This window comes from Prionailurus viverrinus, unplaced genomic scaffold, assembly GCF_022837055.1.
Source record: "Prionailurus viverrinus isolate Anna unplaced genomic scaffold, UM_Priviv_1.0 scaffold_45, whole genome shotgun sequence".
Classification (NCBI taxonomy): domain Eukaryota; kingdom Metazoa; phylum Chordata; class Mammalia; order Carnivora; family Felidae; genus Prionailurus; species Prionailurus viverrinus.
The window spans coordinates 1,849,933-1,869,851 of NW_025927610.1; the positions used below are offsets into that span (position 1 = coordinate 1,849,933).

Sequence of the window (19,919 nt, forward strand, 5' to 3'; positions counted from 1 at the left end):
TCGCGTCGTTTCCCGGGCAAGGGCAGGACGTGTGGCGCCAGCCTGGCGCGGAGACTGCTGGGTGTCCCCAGCGCTGGTGGCCACAACTACAATGAGGCAGAGGGTGTCTCCCAGCCCGGCCCCCCCGGAGCCCGACCCACCATCCTGCAGACGGACTTGGCGTCCTCGGAAAACTTCCTGGAGTACTCCTCTGTGTCCCTCTTCACTCTGCGCTCGACTTCCTGTCGCTTGACCTTCTCTTTGAACTTTTTGAATGGAGAATGTCCCTGAATCATTTCATATATCAGGCAGCCAAGTCCCCACCAATCAGGACTAAATGTATAGTTTTCATTATTGATAACTTCAGGAGCTACACAACAAATACAGGAAATGTAAATTAAGTTTTGGTTTTAAATTTTCTTGCAATTACTTACAAATCAAACACTAAATTTCACATTTACTACAACATGAACCTCGGAAATGTGTTGAGGGAAAGAAGCCGGATGCACATCGCCCAAGAGTATGTGATTCCACACACATGAAGCAGGCGGAACAGACCAGTCTGCAGGGGCTGGGGCGGGAGGGGGTGCTGATGGGCGCGGGGTCTCTTTCTCAAGGTGAGGGCAACACCCTGTGGTGGTTGCACAGCTCCGTGAGCATGCTGAAACCCGCTTCAGAGTGGTGGACTCGACGGTGTGGGACTCACGTTTCAACAAAGCGGTTACTGGACACGGTCTGTACGATCCCGGAGCGTGGAACGAACAGCCACAGAATAAGGGCCACGGGGAAAGCGGTGCTCCGGGTAAGACCCCGCTCCTGAGGAGCGCGCCCCCTCAGAGACCCAGAAGCATGCCCATGGGCACCCCACGGGCATCGGCCGCCTATTCCCAACATGGGAAGACCCCGCGGCAGCCGGTAGCACACACAGTGGGGGCGTGGGGCTCTCGGGGTCCCTCCTGCTGGAGGCCACCCCTGGGTCAGGCTGGCACTGCTGGGTTGGGAGCTGACCCCAGGCCAGGGCCTCCCGCTCACAGAGGCTTTGCAAAAACCAGGGAACGGTGGTTTCACGAGGGGCCTGAGAGGCCAGAGGGCACAGCGTGGGGACTGCTGTGAGGGGGCCCCGTCCTGTCCCGATTCTGCCCTCCCTCAGCTGTGTGACCCTGCAGGCCTCACACCCCGCCTCTGTGAGACAAGAGGGCAGACGGAGGGCTCCCTCCGCAGTCCCAGCCCTGGCGCCCGTGCCCCTCCAGGCGGCCTGGACCTGGTCTCGGGTGTGTTCTGGGCATGCAGCACCTGGGGAGAGGGCGAGGCCCTCCAAGCGGCCCCTCACATACCCATGTAGCCGACGGTCCCCACTCTTCCTCGGACGGTCCGGCCCTCTGGGACCTCCACGGCTAAACCCAGGTCTGAGATCCGGATGTGCCCTGTGTGTTCAAGCACATCACACAAACCACACGGGGTGTGCCGACACATTAACGGCAAAAAACCATGGGGGAAAACCTAAAATTACGTGTACCTTCTCCGCATTCCGTAAGACGCTATGCGGTTCCACTAACACAACAGAAAACCAGATTTACAGCTGCCTACTGACCAGGAAGCCCTTTGACTACAACCACTTGATGAGACAGAAGCATTGCATTTATTATTTTATACCCTATAAATAAAACTGTAATGCACAGAACATGAACTACACAATTGAAAATAAACACTTTTGATCAGAACACCAGGAAGCTTATACGCAGGGACAACAACAGATGAATAAGGAGTTTTTCTCTGAAGAACAAATCGTGATAGCAAAATAATAAATAAAAATCAAGGAAATTCATTTAAAAGACTGTTATGGGGGCGCCTGGGTGGCTCAGTCGGTTAAGCGTCCGACTTCAGCTCAGGACATGATCTCGCGGTCCGTGAGTTCGAGCCCCGCGTCGGGCTCTGGGCTAATGGCTCAGAGCCTGGAGCCTGCTTCCGATTCTGTGTCTCCCTCTCTCTCTGCCCCTCCCCCACTCATGCTCTGTCTCTCTCTCTCTGTCTCAGAAATAAATAAACATTAAAAAAAATTTTTTTTAATTTTTTTAAAGACTATGTTATGTGTTAATGCCTGTATGTAGAAAGATTTATGTAGTTATTAAATTCCTTATGAAAATAACAACTTCTAGAAAGCTTTCTTTTCAGAGTCTAGACAGATAAACCAGCCCTGGAGGCAGACACCCTGGTCACCATGTTCACCAGGTGTCCCCAGCTTCTGACACAGCATCTGCATATAGTAGGTGGTCAATAAATATTTATTGAGGAAGTGAGTGAATCAACCAATAAATGTGTGCTGAGCATTAAAAATACACAACATATTGTTCAAGGCCCTGGGGCCGTTTTACAATAGTCTACATTATGCTCTAGATGGAAAGATGACTCTCCCTTAGCGTGCCTGCCACCAGGAGTCACATCATTCCCTGCCCACCATGGGGGAGGCCGGAGGCTGGTGGGCACAGATTCTGGAGCCACGCGGCCCAGACGTGAGTCCCAGCTCTGCCACTTATTAGCATGTCTCAGTTTCCTGCTTTCATACTGAAAGATTTCCTCAATAAGGCAGCTTATGTATTTTGTGTTTAAGCATAATACTGGCACGTCGTGAAATTTTAAGTAACCTTTCTTACTTTTCTTTTAAAAAGTGATTTTTTTTAACTGGGACATGAAAAGCAAAACTGCTGACAAACTGTGTTTGAGAACACGGCCTGTTGTGCAGACCGCGGGGAAGCCGGTGCACACACACCTTCCTAACGGGCACACAGACCAGCATAGACGGACAGCCCCCTCACGAAGAATTTGGCAACGTCTGTACAACTGCATGTGAACCCATCCTTCAGCCTCACATCCCCCAGGAGTCTATCCCAAAGACACACTAGATAAGGCAGGAAATGGCACGTGGACAAATTTATGCAGTAGAAATAGCAGAAGACGGGGAACAGCCTGCTGTCCGCCAGTGTGCACCGGGCAGATCCTGCTGGTCCCTCCACAGGCAGGTGGACAAGCGGGTAAGCAAGGTCTCTATTTGGTGTTGTAGAGTGCTCCATGTTACATATTAAAGAAGCAAAGTGGGGGCGCCTGGGGGGCTCAGTTGGCTGAGCATCCGACTTTTGTTCAGGTCATTATTTTGCGGGTGTGTGAGTTCAAGGCCTGCACCAGGCTCACTGCTGTCAGCCTGTCAGGGAAAAGCCCACTTTGGATCCTCTGTCCCCCTCTCTCTGCCCCTCCCCCGCTACCACTCTCCCCAAAATAAATATTTTTTAAAAGGAAAGAAAGAAAGAAAGAAAGAAAGAAAGAAAGAAAGAAAGGAGAGGGAAATACTCTAATCATATTAATGTCATTAGGAACTAATATTTTCAGCATTAGGATTAAAAAACCCAAATGTGAAACAAAGAAGTTAAATGAGAATTGGAAATATCAACACGAATTCATGATGAATATTTTCTTTTAAAACAACGTTTTAAGAAAGTTTTTTTAATGTTTATTTTATTTCTGAGGGAGAGAGAGACACACACACACACAGAATCAGAAGCAGGCTCCAGGCTCTGAGCTGTCGGCACACAGCCCGACGCGGGGCTCAAACTCAGGAGCCGTGAGATCATGACCTGAGCCGAAGTCGGACGCTTAACCGACTGAGCCACCGAGGCGCCTCTAAAACAATGTTTTCAAGAACAATGTTTTCTAGGAAGAATGACCATCATGGCGTCAAAGAACATCTTAGCACCCACACTGTGCTCTCACAGAGCTGCTTTCCACACAGAGGACCAGGGCCCTTCAGAGAAACAGTTGGTTCCAGGCCTTGGTCAGCACACGTGCAAGGTAATCCTGGAACATCTTTAATAAGAAACAATAACAGAAAACAAGGAAGTTATTAAGGGCTACTGGGCACCCACTGGCTGAAGATGGGACAAAAAACATCAAAAACATCAAAAGGAATAATTACTCGAATGGATGAAACCATATCAACATGCTAAAATCCATACGTTCATAATGATACCAAAACAGAACAAAAACTTCATGAGCATCTTGGAGAATGATAGAGAACTAACGCTACTCTGAAAAGTGGAAATAAAAGACGTGTTCGAGTATTTCACCCGCTTTTCCTGAACAAACAGGTAAACGACGTTCCTTTTTACAGATGAATCTCAACAGATAAGTGCCAAAGGAGTGAGGGAATTAGAATAGCACCATTGTACAATCCTGGAGAAGTGATGGGTCTTGATGTCGATCATTAAGCCGTTAAGTGAACCGCTGGCAGGGAACGAATAATGGACGGATCAGGCTGACAAAGCATCTGAGAGCACTCATCAATCTGAACACCATACAAAGAGAGACACTCCGGCATCATATGCCTCCTCATGCAGTACAACAGGAGCTACACGCACAGTGTGCTCACCAAAAATCAAATGTGGACCTACTCCAGCCTCCAGATCTAACTACTGGCTTCCAGGGAAAGTAGGGCAGTAGGAAACATGTTAAATCCAGCCAAGTCCAGAACACAGGAAATTCTACGGGACAAATGTCTGGGTACTCGTGTGGCAGGGCGGCCATAACGCAAGTGCCACAGGCTGGGGGCCTTCGGCGAGATATTTACTTCCCCATAGCCCTGGAGCCTGGAGTCCCAGACCAAGAGCCCGAGGGCGGGCGGGCTCTCCGCTCGGGGTGTAGAGGACCGCTCTTGCCCTGTGTCTTGACAGCGTCCCCCACCCCGTGCATGCGTGTCTTAACCCCTCCTCTTGCAGGAACACTAGTCAGATTCAATCAGGACTTTCCCCAGCGGCTTCCGGCAACTCTAATCACATCTTTAAAGACCTTAACTCCACTGAGCTGCGAACAACACAACCTTGAACTACACGGGCGCACTCATGCGTGTGGTTTTCTAAATATAGGACAGGGCTATAAATGTATTTTCCTTAGGATTTTCTTAACATTTTTTCTCTGGCTTACCTCATTGTAAGAATACAGTATATAATATTATGACATATAAAATATGTGTTAATTGACTCTTCATATTATTAGTAAGGCTTCTGGCCAACAGTAGGCTATTAGTAGTTAACTGTTATTGTTTTTGTTGTTGTTTTTAAGTAGGCTCCACGCAACATGGGGCTCGAACTCACGACCCTGAGATCAAGACCTGAGCTGAAATCAAGAGTTGGTCACTCAACCAACTGAGCCACCCAGGAGCCCCAGTAGTTAAGTTTGGAGGAGGGTGAAAAATGATCTGAGGATTTTTGACTGCGTGGGAGTTGGTGCCCCTAATCCCCATGTTGTTCAAAGGTCCACTACATAGTCACGCTCTGAGATACTGTGGGTTAGGGCTACACAACATGAACTTTAGAGGGACACAATTTGGTCCATAACACCTGGTTTCACAAACAAATAAATGACAGAAATAAGCAGGGAGAAGAAACCTATGAAGTTAAAAAAAAAAAAACTCAACCAGATATCAACCAAATGTAATGTGAACTTCACGCTATATTCAACACACAACTATAAAAAGATTTATGAAATAATGAAGGAAGATTTAAAACTGATGGTATATTAGGTGATGTTAAGGAATTGCTAAATACTTTTGAATGTAATAATAGTATTGGGTTTATGTTTTTAAAAATAGCATTCTTACCTTTGATATATATTTTAGAGATAGAAGAATATGATGTTTAGGACTTTCTTTGAAATCACTGTCAATGAGGGGCGCCTGGGTGGCGCAGTCGGTTAAGCGTCCGACTTCAGCCAGGTCACGATCTCGCGGTCCGTGAGTTCGAGCCCCGCGTCAGGCTCTGGGCTGATGGCTCAGAGCCTGGAGCCTGTTTCCGATTCTGTGTCTCCCTCTCTCTCTGCCCCTCCCCCATTCATGCTCTGTCTCTCTCTGTCCCAAAAATAAATAAATGTTGAAAAAAAAATTAAAAAAAAATAAAATAAAATAAAATCACTGTCAATGATAAAATGCTACCGGTTTTTACAAAAATTCACTACTTATCTTGCTATTTAGGAATATGCCTATTTCATAAAACTGAGGTCTCTGCTATAGAAAACATAGGAATGATACGGTTTTCTTTTTTATGTCAGCTACCAGCTACATTTCACAAACCAAGTCCCTCTTAATTTATTAAGTTTTCAAAAAAGAGTGTTGACATAGTTAGGATGGACAAATGGTAAATATGGAACAGATGATAGTTAGCATTTTTTAAATTTAAATTTTATTGTAATTCCAGCACAGGTAACATAGGGTTATATTCATGTCAGGTATGCAACATACTGATTCAACAATTGTATATATTACTCGGTGCTCGTCAAGATAAGTGCACTCCTTAATTCTCATCAGCCATTTCAACCATCCCCACCCCCGTCTCCCTTCTGGTAACCATCAGTTTGTTTTCTGTAGTTAAGAGCCTGTCTTTTGGTTTCTCTCTTTATTTTCCCTTTATTCATTGCTTTTGTTTCTTAAATTCCACATATGAATGAAATCATATTGTATTTGTCTTTCTCTGACTTATTTTGCTTAGCATAATACTCTCGAGATCCATCCATGTTGTTGCAAATGGCAAGATTTCATTCTTTTTTATGGATGAATAGTATTCCATTGTATGTATATACCACATTTCCTTTATCCATTCATCAGTCGGTGGACATGGGCTGCTTTAATAATTTGACTATTGTAAATAATGCTGCAATCAACATAGGGGTTTCAAATTAGTTGGGTTTTTTTTTGTATTCTTTGGGTAAATATCCATAGTGCAATCATAGGGTAGTTCTATTTTTAATTTTTTGAGGAACCTCCACACTGTTTTCCAGAGTAGCTACACCCGTTTTGCATTCCCACCAACAGTGCACAAGGGTTCCTTTTCCTTCACGTCCTCTCCAACACTTGCTGTCCCTTGTCTTTTTGATAATAGCCATTGTTGTGACAGGCATGAGGTGATATCTCTTTGTGATTCTGATTTGCATTTTAATATAGGACAGTGATGAGGGTGATGAGGGATGTTGAGCATCTTTTCATGTGTCTGCTGGCCATCTGGATGTCTTCTTTGGAAAAGTGTCCATTCATGTCTCCTGCCCATTTTTAATTGGATTATTTGTCTCTTGGATGTTGAGTTTTGTTTTGTTTTGTTTTGTTTTTTTGTGGTCCAAAGGGATGTTCCTCTAACTCATAATTTGGACCAAAATCGACCAGAGACATAATTAGTCCCAGAAAAGATAAACCAATATCAGAACTTTAAAAATTGAAGAAAAAGAGAATTGATGTGAAAATATATCTTTCAATAATAAAGACTAAAAAGAGTAGACACAGAATCAGAAAATTCCAGTATCCACAACAGAGAACAGAAAAGAACTTTCACCAATACAGGTCTTATGTCATGATAATGTAAACAACATTTTGGAATGTACGATTCAAGAAATTTTTTTGTAAAAGCATATGAAGTTGTATGTACCCACCAACAACAGACACATTTTTATCACCCTTGGGTCCAAGAGACATTGTAATGGGAAAGAGACATGTACATAACTGTGTGATTACTTCAAGTCTGAGATAACAACAAAGATTTTGTACAGATGTAGAAGACAAAGAAGGATACTTGAAACCATTAGTATTCATATCAGTGACACGAACTAGGAATTCATACACTTGGGATCCCCATCAAGGAAGAGGCACCTGGAAAGTCAAAGCCACATTCAGAATAATGAAAAGATTTCTGTCCCGCCTGAATTTTCATGAACAAAATACATGAAGTGTTTTGAAGTATTCTGAAGTTTTCCCAAAATTGTGTCAATTCAGGATCATCTCCATTGCAATTGGCTCACATTTTAAATAAGTTTTTAAGGGAATTTAAGTGTTTTCCCACAGTGTGTCTGTGCTCACAGATTCCTAGGATACCTGAAGTCTTTTCCCTGGTGCTTAAGTTCATAGGATTTCATGTCACTGTGCTTTCATGTGTGTCCTCGAAGGGAAGAGGGACAAGTGAAGGCTTTCCCACAGAGCAGTCATTCACAAGGTTCTCCCCACCAAGGGCCATCACACATACTTGCAAGTCTGTGGGGCACTGGAAGGTCTCACCAGAGTCCTCACATACAAAGGCTTACTGTCCACTCTGCACCCTCTTGTGTTCTTGAAGGGAGCAGTGGCTTGTGATGGTCTCTCCCCAGGGTATTTCTTCATATGCACTCAAAGAGACGAGGAAAATTTGTATGCCTTTCCACACTCCTTCCATTCATAGGGTTTAATCACGCTGTGCATTTTCAAATGACCTTGAAAACTTTGCGGCTGACTGAAAGCTTTCCCACACCCCATACGCTCAAAAGGTCTCTCCCCAGTGTGTGCCCACATGGTGCTTGCAGGAGTGATGGACACCTGAAGGCTTTTTGGGTGTTGAGTTTTATAACTTCTTTATATATTTTGGATATTAACCCTTTATGGGATATGTCATTTCCAAATATCTTCTCCCATTCAGTAGGTTGTCTTCTTGTTTTGCCGTTTCCTTCGCTGGGCAGAAGCTTTTTACTTTGATGTAGTCCTAATGCTTTATTTTTCCTTTTGTTTCCCTTGCCTCAGGAAACATATCTAAAAAAATATTGTTATGGCTAGTGTCAGAGAAATTACTGCCTGTGCTGTCTTCCAGGATTTTTAATGGCTTCAGGTCTCACATTTAGGTCTTTAATACCTTTTGAGTTTATTTTTGTGTATGGTATAAGAAAGTGGTCCAGTTTTCCTAACACCATTTGTTGGAGAGACTGTCTTTTCCCCACTGTATATTCTTGCCTCCTTGGTCATAGATTAATTGACCATATAATTGTGGGTTTATTTCTGGATTTTCTATTCTGTTTTATTGATCTATGTGTATATTCTTGTGCAAGTGTCATACTGTTTTGATTACTACAGCTTTGTGGTATATCTTGGAATTTGGAATTGTGATACCTCCAGCTTTGATTTTCTTTTTCAAGATTGCTTTGGCTATTTGAGGTCTTTGTGGTTCCATATAAATTTTAGGATTGTTTGTTCTAGTTCAGTGAAAAATTCTGTTGGTATTTTGATAGGGATTGCATTAAATCTGTAGATTGTTTGCAGTAGTATAGACATTTTAACAATATTGGTTCTTCCAATCCATGAGCATGGTATATCTTTCCATCTGTTTGTATCGTCTTCAGTTTCTTTCATCAACGTTTTAAAATTTTCAGAGTACAGGCCTTTCACCTCCTTGGTTAAGCTTATTCCTAGGTATTTTTTTTTTTTTTGGTGTAATTATAAATGGGATTGCTTTATTAATTTCACTGCTGCTTAATTATTGGTGTATAGAAATACAATGGATTTTTATACATTGATTTTGTATACTGCCACTTTAGTGATATATCAGTTCTAGCAGTTTTTTGGTGGAATCTTTCAGGTTTCTACATGTAGTGTCATGTCATCTGCAAATAGTTGAAAGTTTGACTTCCTTGTTGATTTGGATGCCCTTTTATTCCTTTTTCTTGTCTGATTGCTGTGGCTAGGCCTTCCAGTACCATGTTGAATAAAAGTGGTGAGAGTGGACATCCTTGTCTTGTTCCTGACTTTAGGGGGAAAGCTCTCAGTTTTCCCCCATTGAGGATGATATTAGCTGTGGGTTTTTCATACATGGCCTTTATTATATTGAGGTGTGTTCCTTCTAAACCTACTGTGTGAGGGCTTTTATCATGAATGGATATTGTACTTTGTCAAATGCTTTTTCTGCATCTATTGAAAAGAACATGTGGTTTCATCCTTTCTCTTATTGATGTGATACATTACAACTGATTGATTTGCAAACACTGAACCACCCTTGCATCCCAGGAATAAATCCCACTTGACTGTGGTGAGTGATTTTTTTTAAGGTATTGTTGGATTTGGTATGCTGGTATTTCGTTGAGGATTTCTGCAACCATGTTCAGAGATATTTGCCTGTAGTTCTCTTTATAATCATCTTTTTTTTAAAACCTAATTTCACCACAAATGTCAAGTTCTGCTTTACAGACAAGAACAGAAGCCCTAACAAGCTGTCTAGATGGGAAATGAAAGAGTTACTCTTATGTTCTATGGTTTCTGGTGGAAATTCGTTCTTGGGAATTGTAACTACATGATACTAAAAATCCTAAAATCAATCACATTCATAAGTCATAAAGTATAGCTAGGATTACATTTTAAAAATTAAAAGAATAGGAAAACAAGAAGAAAAGATTTAAAGTCTCCTGAAATCGGAGCACCTGGGTGGCTCAGTCAGTTAAGCGTCCAACTCTCAATTGCAGCTCAGGTGATGATCTCATGGTTTGTAAGATCGAGCCCTGCGTCAGGCTCTATTCCAACAGCACAAAGCCTGCTTGGGAGTCTCTGTCTCCCTCTCTCTGTCTCTGCTCTTCCCCACCACGCACGTGCATGTGCACATATATGCCCTCCCTCTCTCTGTCTCTCAAAATAAATAAACATTTTTTTTAAACTCCTGAAATCAAGAAAAGCAAAACAAAGTTCTGTAGAATATTCCTTTCCATTCTTAACAGGAATGCGACCAGGTGCACAGCATCAAAAGAACAAATAACAGTAAGGACTACAGACATGATGCTGGGCTCCTGCTTCGGGGCAGGGTGGTGAAGGTCAGGGTGGCCCATGCTACTACCAGCCACAACTGCAGAGCCTAACAAATCACACAAGCCGTTCTCCAAGGGTGTCCACGAGCCACGACAGTGACTGTATCGGATGGACGGGACGCCCGTGCAGAGAACCACACAGAGGTGAGCTGCCAAGGGGCACCAGCGTTTCTCAGAAGCATTGCAAATCCTGGTCAGAGCAAGGCTGCTCACTGGCAATGGGGGCTGAAAGAGCAGATCTAGGCCGGCTGACTAGTGACTATGTCCCCGACATGGCCGCAGAAAGAAGTTCCTGCTCAAACCTCAGAACACGCCTCCTCCCCTTAAGTAACTTACCGATTGATGCGTTCTTCCGAAGTCTGAGGTGGGAGGAAGGGGAGTGTGAGAGGCGTGGAAAGCGTGAGTAGAAGAGGGAGGGCTTCTCTCAGGTGGGGGCCAGAGGCAGGAGCCCTCAACCCTGTCCAGGCTTAGAATGACCTGGGAGCATTTTACCCCTCCCCAAACCAATTAAATCAGAGTCTCTGGGGATGGTGTTTGGTGCTAGGTATTTATAGCACAGCAAGGCGGACAGCCAATGGTTCATAGGTGACCAGTGAGAAACGTTCTGTATACACTGAGGCCAAACATGTTAGAGATCCTCAGACCCAGTGGTTCTTAAACTTCAGGTGCATCAGAATCTCTTGGAAGACTTGTTCAAACACAGATTGCTGAGCCCCACCCCCAGAGTTTCTGATTCAGTGGGTCTGTAACCACCAGGCCCAACATTTGCATCTTTAACAAGATCCAGGTGATGCTGATAATTGCTGATCTGGGACCACACTTTAGCAGCCAATCGGCTGAGTCCACGAGCCTTCCCCAGCCAATCGGCTAAGGCCATGATCCCTATAAAACCTTTTGTGCTTTTGAAACTCGCTTTCTCTCTCTGGTATCTCACCGCTGCATTGGTTCAGGTAGGAGATTGAGCTCGAGCTAGCTCGAATAAAGCCTCTTTGCTTTTGCATCGGACTCGGCTCCCTGGTGGTCTTGGGGGATCACGAATTCGGGGCATAACAGGGGCCACACACGGCCACTCTCCAGCTGCTCCAACCCGCGACTCCCACCGAGGCTGGGCCAGCCGGTGGCTGAGTCAAGACTTTTGGGCCCTGGAGCCTCTGCAGGGATGTAGGCAACAGCAGGCCGCTGGTGCTCCCATTCTACTACAGACACAGAGAGCAGAGACCTTCACCCCCAAAATACCAGGAAACAGAATCTAGCAATCTATGTAAAGAATAGCATACTATGCCCAAGTTGGATTTATTTCAGAAATGAAATGTTGGCTTAACATCTGAAAATTTACTATATTAACAGAAAAAAAAAGGACATCCTATAATTATCTTGAAGAGCACTGATAAAATTCAACAACCATTTGTTATTTTTTTAAAAAGAAAAATTCTTAAAAATTTTTTTTTTTAGTGTTTATTTATTTTTGAGAAAGAGAGAGAGAGACAGAGTGCGAGCTGGGGAGGGGCAGAGAGGGAGACACAGAATCTGAAGAAGGCTCCAGGCTCCTAGCTATTAGCACAGAGCCTGACGCGGGGCTTGAATTCACAAACTGTGAGGTGAGATCATGACCCCAGCTGAAGTTGGACGCTCAACCGGCTGAGCCACCCAGGTGCCCCCAAAAGTAAAATTCTTAAATCTGACCAAGAGTATCTACAAAAATACTACAGCAAATTTCGTACTTAAAGGTGATATGTTAGAAGGCTCCCCCTGAGCTACTGACTGAGCCACCCAGGTGCCCCCATAAAGAACTTTTAAAGCTTAACTGTATGAAAAGAAACAACCCAATTTTTTCAATGGACAAAAGACCTGAACAGACACCTCATAACGAACATACGCAAATGGGAAATGAGCATAAGGAGAGATGGTCAACACCATACGTCACTAGGGAACTGCAAATTACAACAACACTAAGACTCCACTGCACACCTTTTAGAACCGCCAAATCCAGGACTCTGACCCCACCACATGCTGACCAGGACGCAGAGCGACAGGAGCCCCCGGTCACAGCTGGCGGGAACGCAGGATCACAGGTGCGGCCGCTTTGGGAGATGGTTTGTCAGTTTCTCACAAAACTAAACATACTCTTGCTGTCTGATTCAGAAATCACACTCCTTGGTATATGCTCAACGGTGTTGAAAACTTCCGTCCACACGAAAACTTGCATGTGGATGTGTAGAGCAGATTTATTCCTAATTCCCCAAACTTGGAAGCAACCAAGATGTCCTTAGCAGGTGATGGACAAATAAACTCTGGTGCACCCGGACCGTGGAATATTATTCAGCAGTAAAAAGACATGAGCCCTCCAGCGTAGACCTGGAGAAACCTTAAATGTGTATTACTAAGTGAAAGAAGCCAGTCTGCAAAGACTAGACACTGCACGACTCCAAGTCTGTGACTTTCTGGAAAAGGCAAAACGGCAGAGTGAGTAGAGATGGGTGGTTGCCAGGCTTGGAAGGAGGGTAGGAGGGCTGGATATGTGATACACAGGGGACGTTCAGGTTGTGAAACTACTCGGTGTGATACAGTAAGGGTGGACATATGTCATCACACCTTTGTCAAGACCCACACAATGTGCAACCCAGAGAACGAGCCTTAAAGTAAACCATGGATTTTTGTTAATAATAATGTACTGATATCGGTTCGATTTTAACAGTGTATCAGACAGTAATGTAAAATGCAAAATAATAGGGGAAATCAGATTTCTAAATACCAGCAACAAGCAAATAGAAGTTTTAAAAACAATACCATTAAAGAACATCAAATAGCAAAAATGTGTACGACCCTTACGGTGAAAACCACAACGTGATACTGAATAAAGGATACCCCGATATGTACAACTAGACCCCACCGGAATGTACGGAACGTGCCCTAAGAATGTCCGGAACTTCTGCCTCCAACCAACAAGGGGTAACTGATGCAACACTTGCTCTTCAATCAGAAACAATTAAAAAATGGCCCCAATACACTGTTCGGCACTGGGTCTACGGTAGCCAGGGATGGTGCTTCCCGACAGGAGAGAAACAAGACAGCTGGGTCCTGCCGTCCTCCCGGACCAGGAGCCGCTTCCGGATCCCAGCACTGCAAGAAGTGGCCTACACAGAACAGGTGGTGTTGCTAAGTTAAGAAGACAGAGATTAGAACTGAGGGAAGACAGGTCGGCTCAAATTTGTGGGGGAAAGTCCTGGAGAGGAGGGAGCGATGCACAGAAAGAACTACAAACATCTCCGTGGAGTTTCACTGAGTCCACTTAAAAGTAATACAAACAGGGGCGCCTGGGTGGCTCAGTCGGTTGAGCGTCCGACTTCGGCTCAGGTCACGATCTCGAGGTCCGTGAGTTCGAGCCCCGCGTCGGGCTCTGGGCTGATGGCTCAGAGCCTGGAGCCTGTTTCCGATTCTGTGTCTCCCTCTCTCTCTGCCCCTCCCCCGTTCATGCTCTGTCTCTCTCTGTCTCAAAAATAAATGTTAAAAAAAAAGTAATACAAACAAATGACTTCTTTTTTTTTTTTTTTAATTTTTTTTCCACGTTTTTATTTATTTTTGGGACAGAGAGAGACAGAGCATGAACGGGGGAGGGGCAGAGAGAGAGGGAGACACAGAATCGGAAACAGGCTCCAGGCTCCGAGCCATCAGCCCAGAGCCCGACGCGGGGCTCGAACTCACGGACTGCGAGATCGTGACCTGGCTGAAGTCAGACGCTTAACCGACTGCGCCACCCAGGCGCTCCCAAACAAATGACTTCTGAATAACGAATGTACTCACATGGTGCTACAACGAACAGAATCACAAAATAATGTGGAGAGAAATTAAACGAGCCCCAAATATACGGGATTGTATACTATTTGCTGAAGCGGAATGATTTAATATTGGTAAGATGTCGGTTCTCCACAAAGTTTCTATAGATCCAACACCATTCCAATAAGAATCCCAGCATGTTGTGGGTTCTTTTGCAGAAACTGAATTACATACTGGAAAATATAAAAGGGCATCAGTGTCGGTGGAAACCCTGCTCCCCCTAGGCTATCTGCACTCTTAACAGTTTCTTAGGACTCTCGTTTTGTGTTTCTTCAGGTCTGTACGTGTAAAGCAAATACAACCACACATTGCTTCCCCTCTCCTTTTACACAGAAGGCAGCACACTCTATGCTGTTCTTGACCTCACTTCTTTCCAGGGAATGCTGTATCTTGGAGATCACTTCCCGTTGCCACACAGAGTACATCCTCTGTTTTCAAAGCCACTTTCACGCCCCGCGGGTCAGCAGCACAGCACAGTGAACCGCGGGTTAAGGGCCAGAAGGCATTTCCCAGTGCAGCCATCACCCCGAGAACTGAGGAGGGGCACCTGCTGATGACAATGAGCCGGTCCAGAAGGGCCATTCCCCACCTGTGCTCACAGGGTCCCCAGCCAGCCACCTGCGCTCCTGCTCTGTGAAAGAAGCCTAAGGCAAGGGCAGCGGGCCAGTATTCAGGAGGGCAAAGATATACCCCTCCAAGGGAAAAAGCAAGATATGGGCAGAGGAAAATGTTCTTACTTTTGAATTTATTTTAATATGCTTCTAGAACTCAATTGTTAACGGAAAATTATGACCGTCTCAGCTTCTTGCCTAAATCCGGGGGAACGACAATGTTATTATCTCTGTTAGATTTTGAAAAGAACAGGTACCAATGAGTTTCTCTTTCTGGTGTTGTGTCTGTTCTGCGATAAGGGGCTAAGTGCACATTAACTCTCTGTAGCCAGGTCCCTCCTAACAAAGCCTTATGCGGTAGACGTGAAAAGCTCACTCACTTACCAATGTCATCGAGGAGGATATTCTCAGGCTTTAAGTCTCTACAAAGGAAGGGACAACAACAAAAAGCTCAGTTATTCACAAGACGACACTGTGACTCCTCAGCACCCAGCAGAAATGACCACAGATGTCTCTACTCTGAGCAGCAGCAAGAACGGAAGATGACAAGACCACCCTCTGTGGGTCAGCTCATGAGCCCTTCACGCCGTCGCCGGGAAGGACGAGGACCCCACAGAGGCTTCATCTTGGCAAGCACCGTGCATGTGCCAGCGGTGTGCGAACCGCTCCGCACAGGCCCGCGGATCTAACGGAAGGTCAGCAAGGAATTAGTCCATAATAAACTTGGCTGTTTCTCCTATCGTTAACGTACTTTTTAAAACGTCAACCCGTACCGGAAGAACTCAGCTCTGGGGGTCAGACAGGCACAGTCTGCCACTTCTCCGCTGAGCGGCCTTAACCGCCCTAGGCCTCGGTGTCCTCCCCTCACAGCGCCATCCACACCCACCCGCTTCCCGGCAAGGCAGGGTTGGGGAGCTCAGGCCTTGCAGCGGGAAGCAGGTAACCAACAGCAGTGACTGTTATTGGTAGTTCGTTGTGAAGGGGAGGTGGGGAATACCACAAACTTTGAATAAATATAGATCACGAAAGACTAAGATATCTTAAAAGTAATATTTCAAGCTGCTGCTTGTTTGTTTCTTCCCTTAGAGAGAAAAAAATTTTTCTTTTTTTTTTTTAATTTTTTAATGTTTTTTAAAATTTATGTTTGACAGAGAGAGAAGGAGCAACAGAGCATGAGCAGGGCAGGGGCAGAGAGAGGGAGACACGGAATCGGAAGCAGGCTCCAGGCTCTGAGCTGTCAGCACGGAGCCCGACGTGGGGCTCGAACTCACAGACCACGAGATCATGATCTGAGCCGAAGTCGGGTGCTCAACCAATTGAGCCACCCAGGAGCCCCCAAAATTTTATTTTTCAAAGATTTACATTTAACTCTGATTTCCAGTATGGCCCTATCACAACACTGTGTGCCCTGAGCATCACCCCTGATCTGTGGGCAAATGACTAGAACCTACAGAGGAGGCAGAAGCAGCAGGACAGATGGACAGACAGTAAGCTAGTGAGAGCAATGGTGGCTGGAAGCGGCTGGCCTCCAGAAAGCTCTGTAGAGAGAGGCCCCGCAGAACCAGGAGCAGCTGAAGTGAGAGCACTGCCCACAAGGCCCACAGGCCGCACTTCCTGTAAAACCTGCTCAGGCCAACTCCCACAGCCCTGGGAAAGGAGAGAGTTTACCTGGTTCCAAGCCCAGGGAGAGAAGAAGCTGCAGAGAAACATTTCCTGTAGCAACACCCAGGCCACTGTGGTAACGGTCTCCCTGGGGACAGAGACCAGTGGCAGAGGCGTGGGGGCCTTCTGTGTTTGCATTTTCTTTTCTTTTTTTATTTAAAACAAAAAAAATTTTTTTAATGTTTATTTATTTCTGAGACAGGGAGAGACAGAGCATGAGTGGGGGAGGGGCAGAGGGGAAGGAAGACACAGAATTGGGAGCAGGCTCCAGGCTCCGAGCTGTCAGCACAGAGCCCGACACGGGGCTCGAACTCACAGACCGCAAGAACGTGACCTGAGTCAGGTGCTCAACCGACTGAGCCACCCAGGCGCCCCTTCTTTTCTTTTTTTAAAATTTTATTGGGGCGCCTGGGTGGCGCCGTGTCACGATCTCGCGGTCCGTGAGTTCGAGCCCCGCGTCAGGCTCTGGGCTGATGGCTCAGAGCCTGGAGCCTGTTTCCGATTCTGTGTCTCCCTCTCTCTCTGCCCCTCCCCCGTTCATGCTCTGTCTCTCTCTGTCCCAAAAATAAATAAAAAATGTTGAAAAAAAAAATTTAAAAACAGTGATACGTGGAAACAAAGTGAAAGGACATGTACTGCAAGTTTAAGTTGTTAAACTTGTTTATTAAAGATAAAACTGTAGAAATCATCCTGATTTAATAACTACTTTTAGTAAAGGAAACGTGGTTTAGAATGAAATCTTGCCATTTGCAATGACATGGATGGAACCAGAGGGTATTATGCTAAGCGAAATTGGTCGGTCAGAGTAAGACAAATATATGACTTCACTCATATGAGGACTTTAAGATACAAAACAGATGAACATAAGGGAAGGGAAGCAAAAATAATATAAAAACAGGGAGGGGGACAAAACATAAGACGCTCTTAAATATAGAGAAGAAACAAAGGGTTGCTGGAGGGGATGTGGGAGGGGGGATGGGCTAATGGGTAAGGGAAACTAAGGAATCTACTCCTGAAATCATTGTTGCATTATATGCTAACTAATTTGGATGTAAATTTAAAAAAAAATTTAAAATAAAATTAAAAAAAAAAAAAGAAGTGGGGCGCCTGGGTGGCTCAGTCGGTTAGGCGTCCGACTTCAGCCAGGTCACGATCTCACGGTCCGTGAGTTTGAGCCCCACGTCGGGCTCTGGGCTGATGGCTCAGAGCCTGGAGCCTGTTTCCAATTCTGTGTCTCCCTCTCTCTCTGCCCCTCCCCCATTCATGCTCTGTCTCTCTCTGCCTCAAAAATAAATAAACATTAAAAAAAAAACTTAAAAAAAAAAAGAAGTGAAACTGCTATGTTATATTGTAGTTTTAGTTTTAATATTTTGAGGCACCTCCGTACTGTTTTCCATAGTGGCAAAATTGAAAACATTTTAAAAAGGTAACTCATTAAAGTTTTCATAGCCTTTTGCCATATTCACCTGCATACAGACTATACATTGTCATGTAAAATAATTCTTGTGATTTAAGAGAAATTTCACTACCCAAACAATAGCAAGCAGAATCTGCCATCCCCAGAGAGGCTGAAGAACACAGAGAAGGTTGTTCTCTGTATCCAGCTGCTAGTAGGCTGGTCTTGGGTAAAGCTTTTACGTGGAAAGAAAGCATAGCTGGTCCTTGAATAACATGGGTCCCCTTACACATGGATTTTCTTACAGTCTAGTGCTGTAAATGTATGTTCCCCTTATGATTTTCTTAACTAACATTTCCTTTTCTCTAGCTTGCTTTTCTGTAAGCCAAGAAGGTAGAATACACATAACATACAAAATATATGTTAATCGACAGTTTTTGTCGTCAGTAAGGCTTCCAGTCAAGAGTAAATTATGAGTAGGTTAAGTTTGGGGGGAGTCAAAAGTCTTCTGTGGATTTTTGACTGCAAGGGAGTCAATGCCCCAACCTCCAGGCTGCTCAAGGGTCAACCACACTACCCAGAAACCCAAGTGCTGTTAATATGGAATTGGTTATGCCTGCACGTTAGTATTCAGGTGGTGTCAGGGCATGGACCCATGGAGTGTGTTCCTAGCTAAAAGCACTTTAGTTCATCTGATTTTGTAGAAACTATGTTCTTAAGTTAACTTTTAAAGGACGTTCAAAACCCCGAAGGCCCGCAGTCCCCTTCACATGTCTGCATAATGAACAGGCAAAAAAGTCGCACGAGAGTTTGCGAGTGAAAGTTCTCAGCTGGACTTAAAACGCGTGCACACACAAATACCTTTATTGTTGTTCTGGTTTTTTGTTTAATTTTTTTAACCTTTATTCATCTTGGAGAGACAGAGAGAGACAGAGCGTGTCCAGAGGGAGGGGCAGAGAGAGAGGGAGGCAGAGAATCCGAAGCGGGCTCCAGGCTCCGAGCTGTCAGCACAGAGCCTGACGCGGGGCCGAACTCACAAACCGCAAGGATCGTGACCTGGGCCGAAGTCGAAAGCTCAACCGACTGAGCCACCCAGGTGCCCCTATCGTTGTTTTGTTTTAATTAAACGGTTGACTTCTTAACGGAAGGTAAGGCTGCACACTCAAAAGTATCACATGTCTCTCAAGATTACATCTACACTTTCTTTCATTCACCTGCTTTTTGTCATTGGACAGTTTAGACAAAGCCATGTTGTAAGTAGAGGTATCTAAAGGTATGACACAACTACACGGGAAAACCACACAACCATGCTACTCACAACTGCTGTCCGCCTCCCGAGTTCTGTGCCGCAGCCCAGCCCCAGGGGTGCTTCTGGGCCACACTGAGTCTGGCGCTTCGTTTGTGGCTTGTTGTTACGCTGTTTCAGGCATTTTATGGGAGCAAAAAGCGGAGGACTACAGACAAACAAGACGAAATACTCCAGGAAAATTACATCTGCAACAAAAGACCTCAACAACGCTATGGCCCTTTAGCAACTTCTTAACCTTTTCCAAAAAATAACAGATACAAACAGACACAGCCTAGGGCCTGGCAGGCAACAGAAAGCCAACATGTTTTTTGTTTGAGACAGAGAGGGAGCAAGTGAGCAAGGGGCAGAGAGAGAGAGAGAGAGAGAGAGAGAGAATCCCAGGAGGGGCAGAGGAAGAGAGAGAGGGGAGAGAGAAGCAGGACTCACCCAAAGCGAGGCTCGAGCTCACCTGATGTGGGACTCAAACTCGTGAACCGTGAGATCATGACCTGAGCCAAAGTCAGATGCTTAACAC

General features: G+C 45.0%; 1 protein-coding gene across 4 annotated transcripts in view; it reads right to left on the reverse strand.

Moving 5' to 3' along the window:
• GRK4 (G protein-coupled receptor kinase 4) overlaps positions 1–19,919 on the reverse strand; it is a 93,848-nt gene that overhangs the window by 8,483 nt on the left and 65,446 nt on the right. For 3 of the 4 annotated variants that reach the window (XM_047847209.1, XM_047847211.1, XM_047847212.1), the window contains 3 exons: positions 15,423–15,460; positions 1,314–1,403; positions 141–349 (listed from right to left, as the gene is read on the reverse strand). In XM_047847209.1, coding sequence (XP_047703165.1) covers positions 141–349; positions 1,314–1,403; positions 15,423–15,460 — 337 coding nt within the window. The remainder of the gene's footprint in view (positions 1–140; positions 350–1,313; positions 1,404–15,422; positions 15,461–19,919) is intronic. The other variant, XM_047847210.1, reaches the window with a different exon arrangement.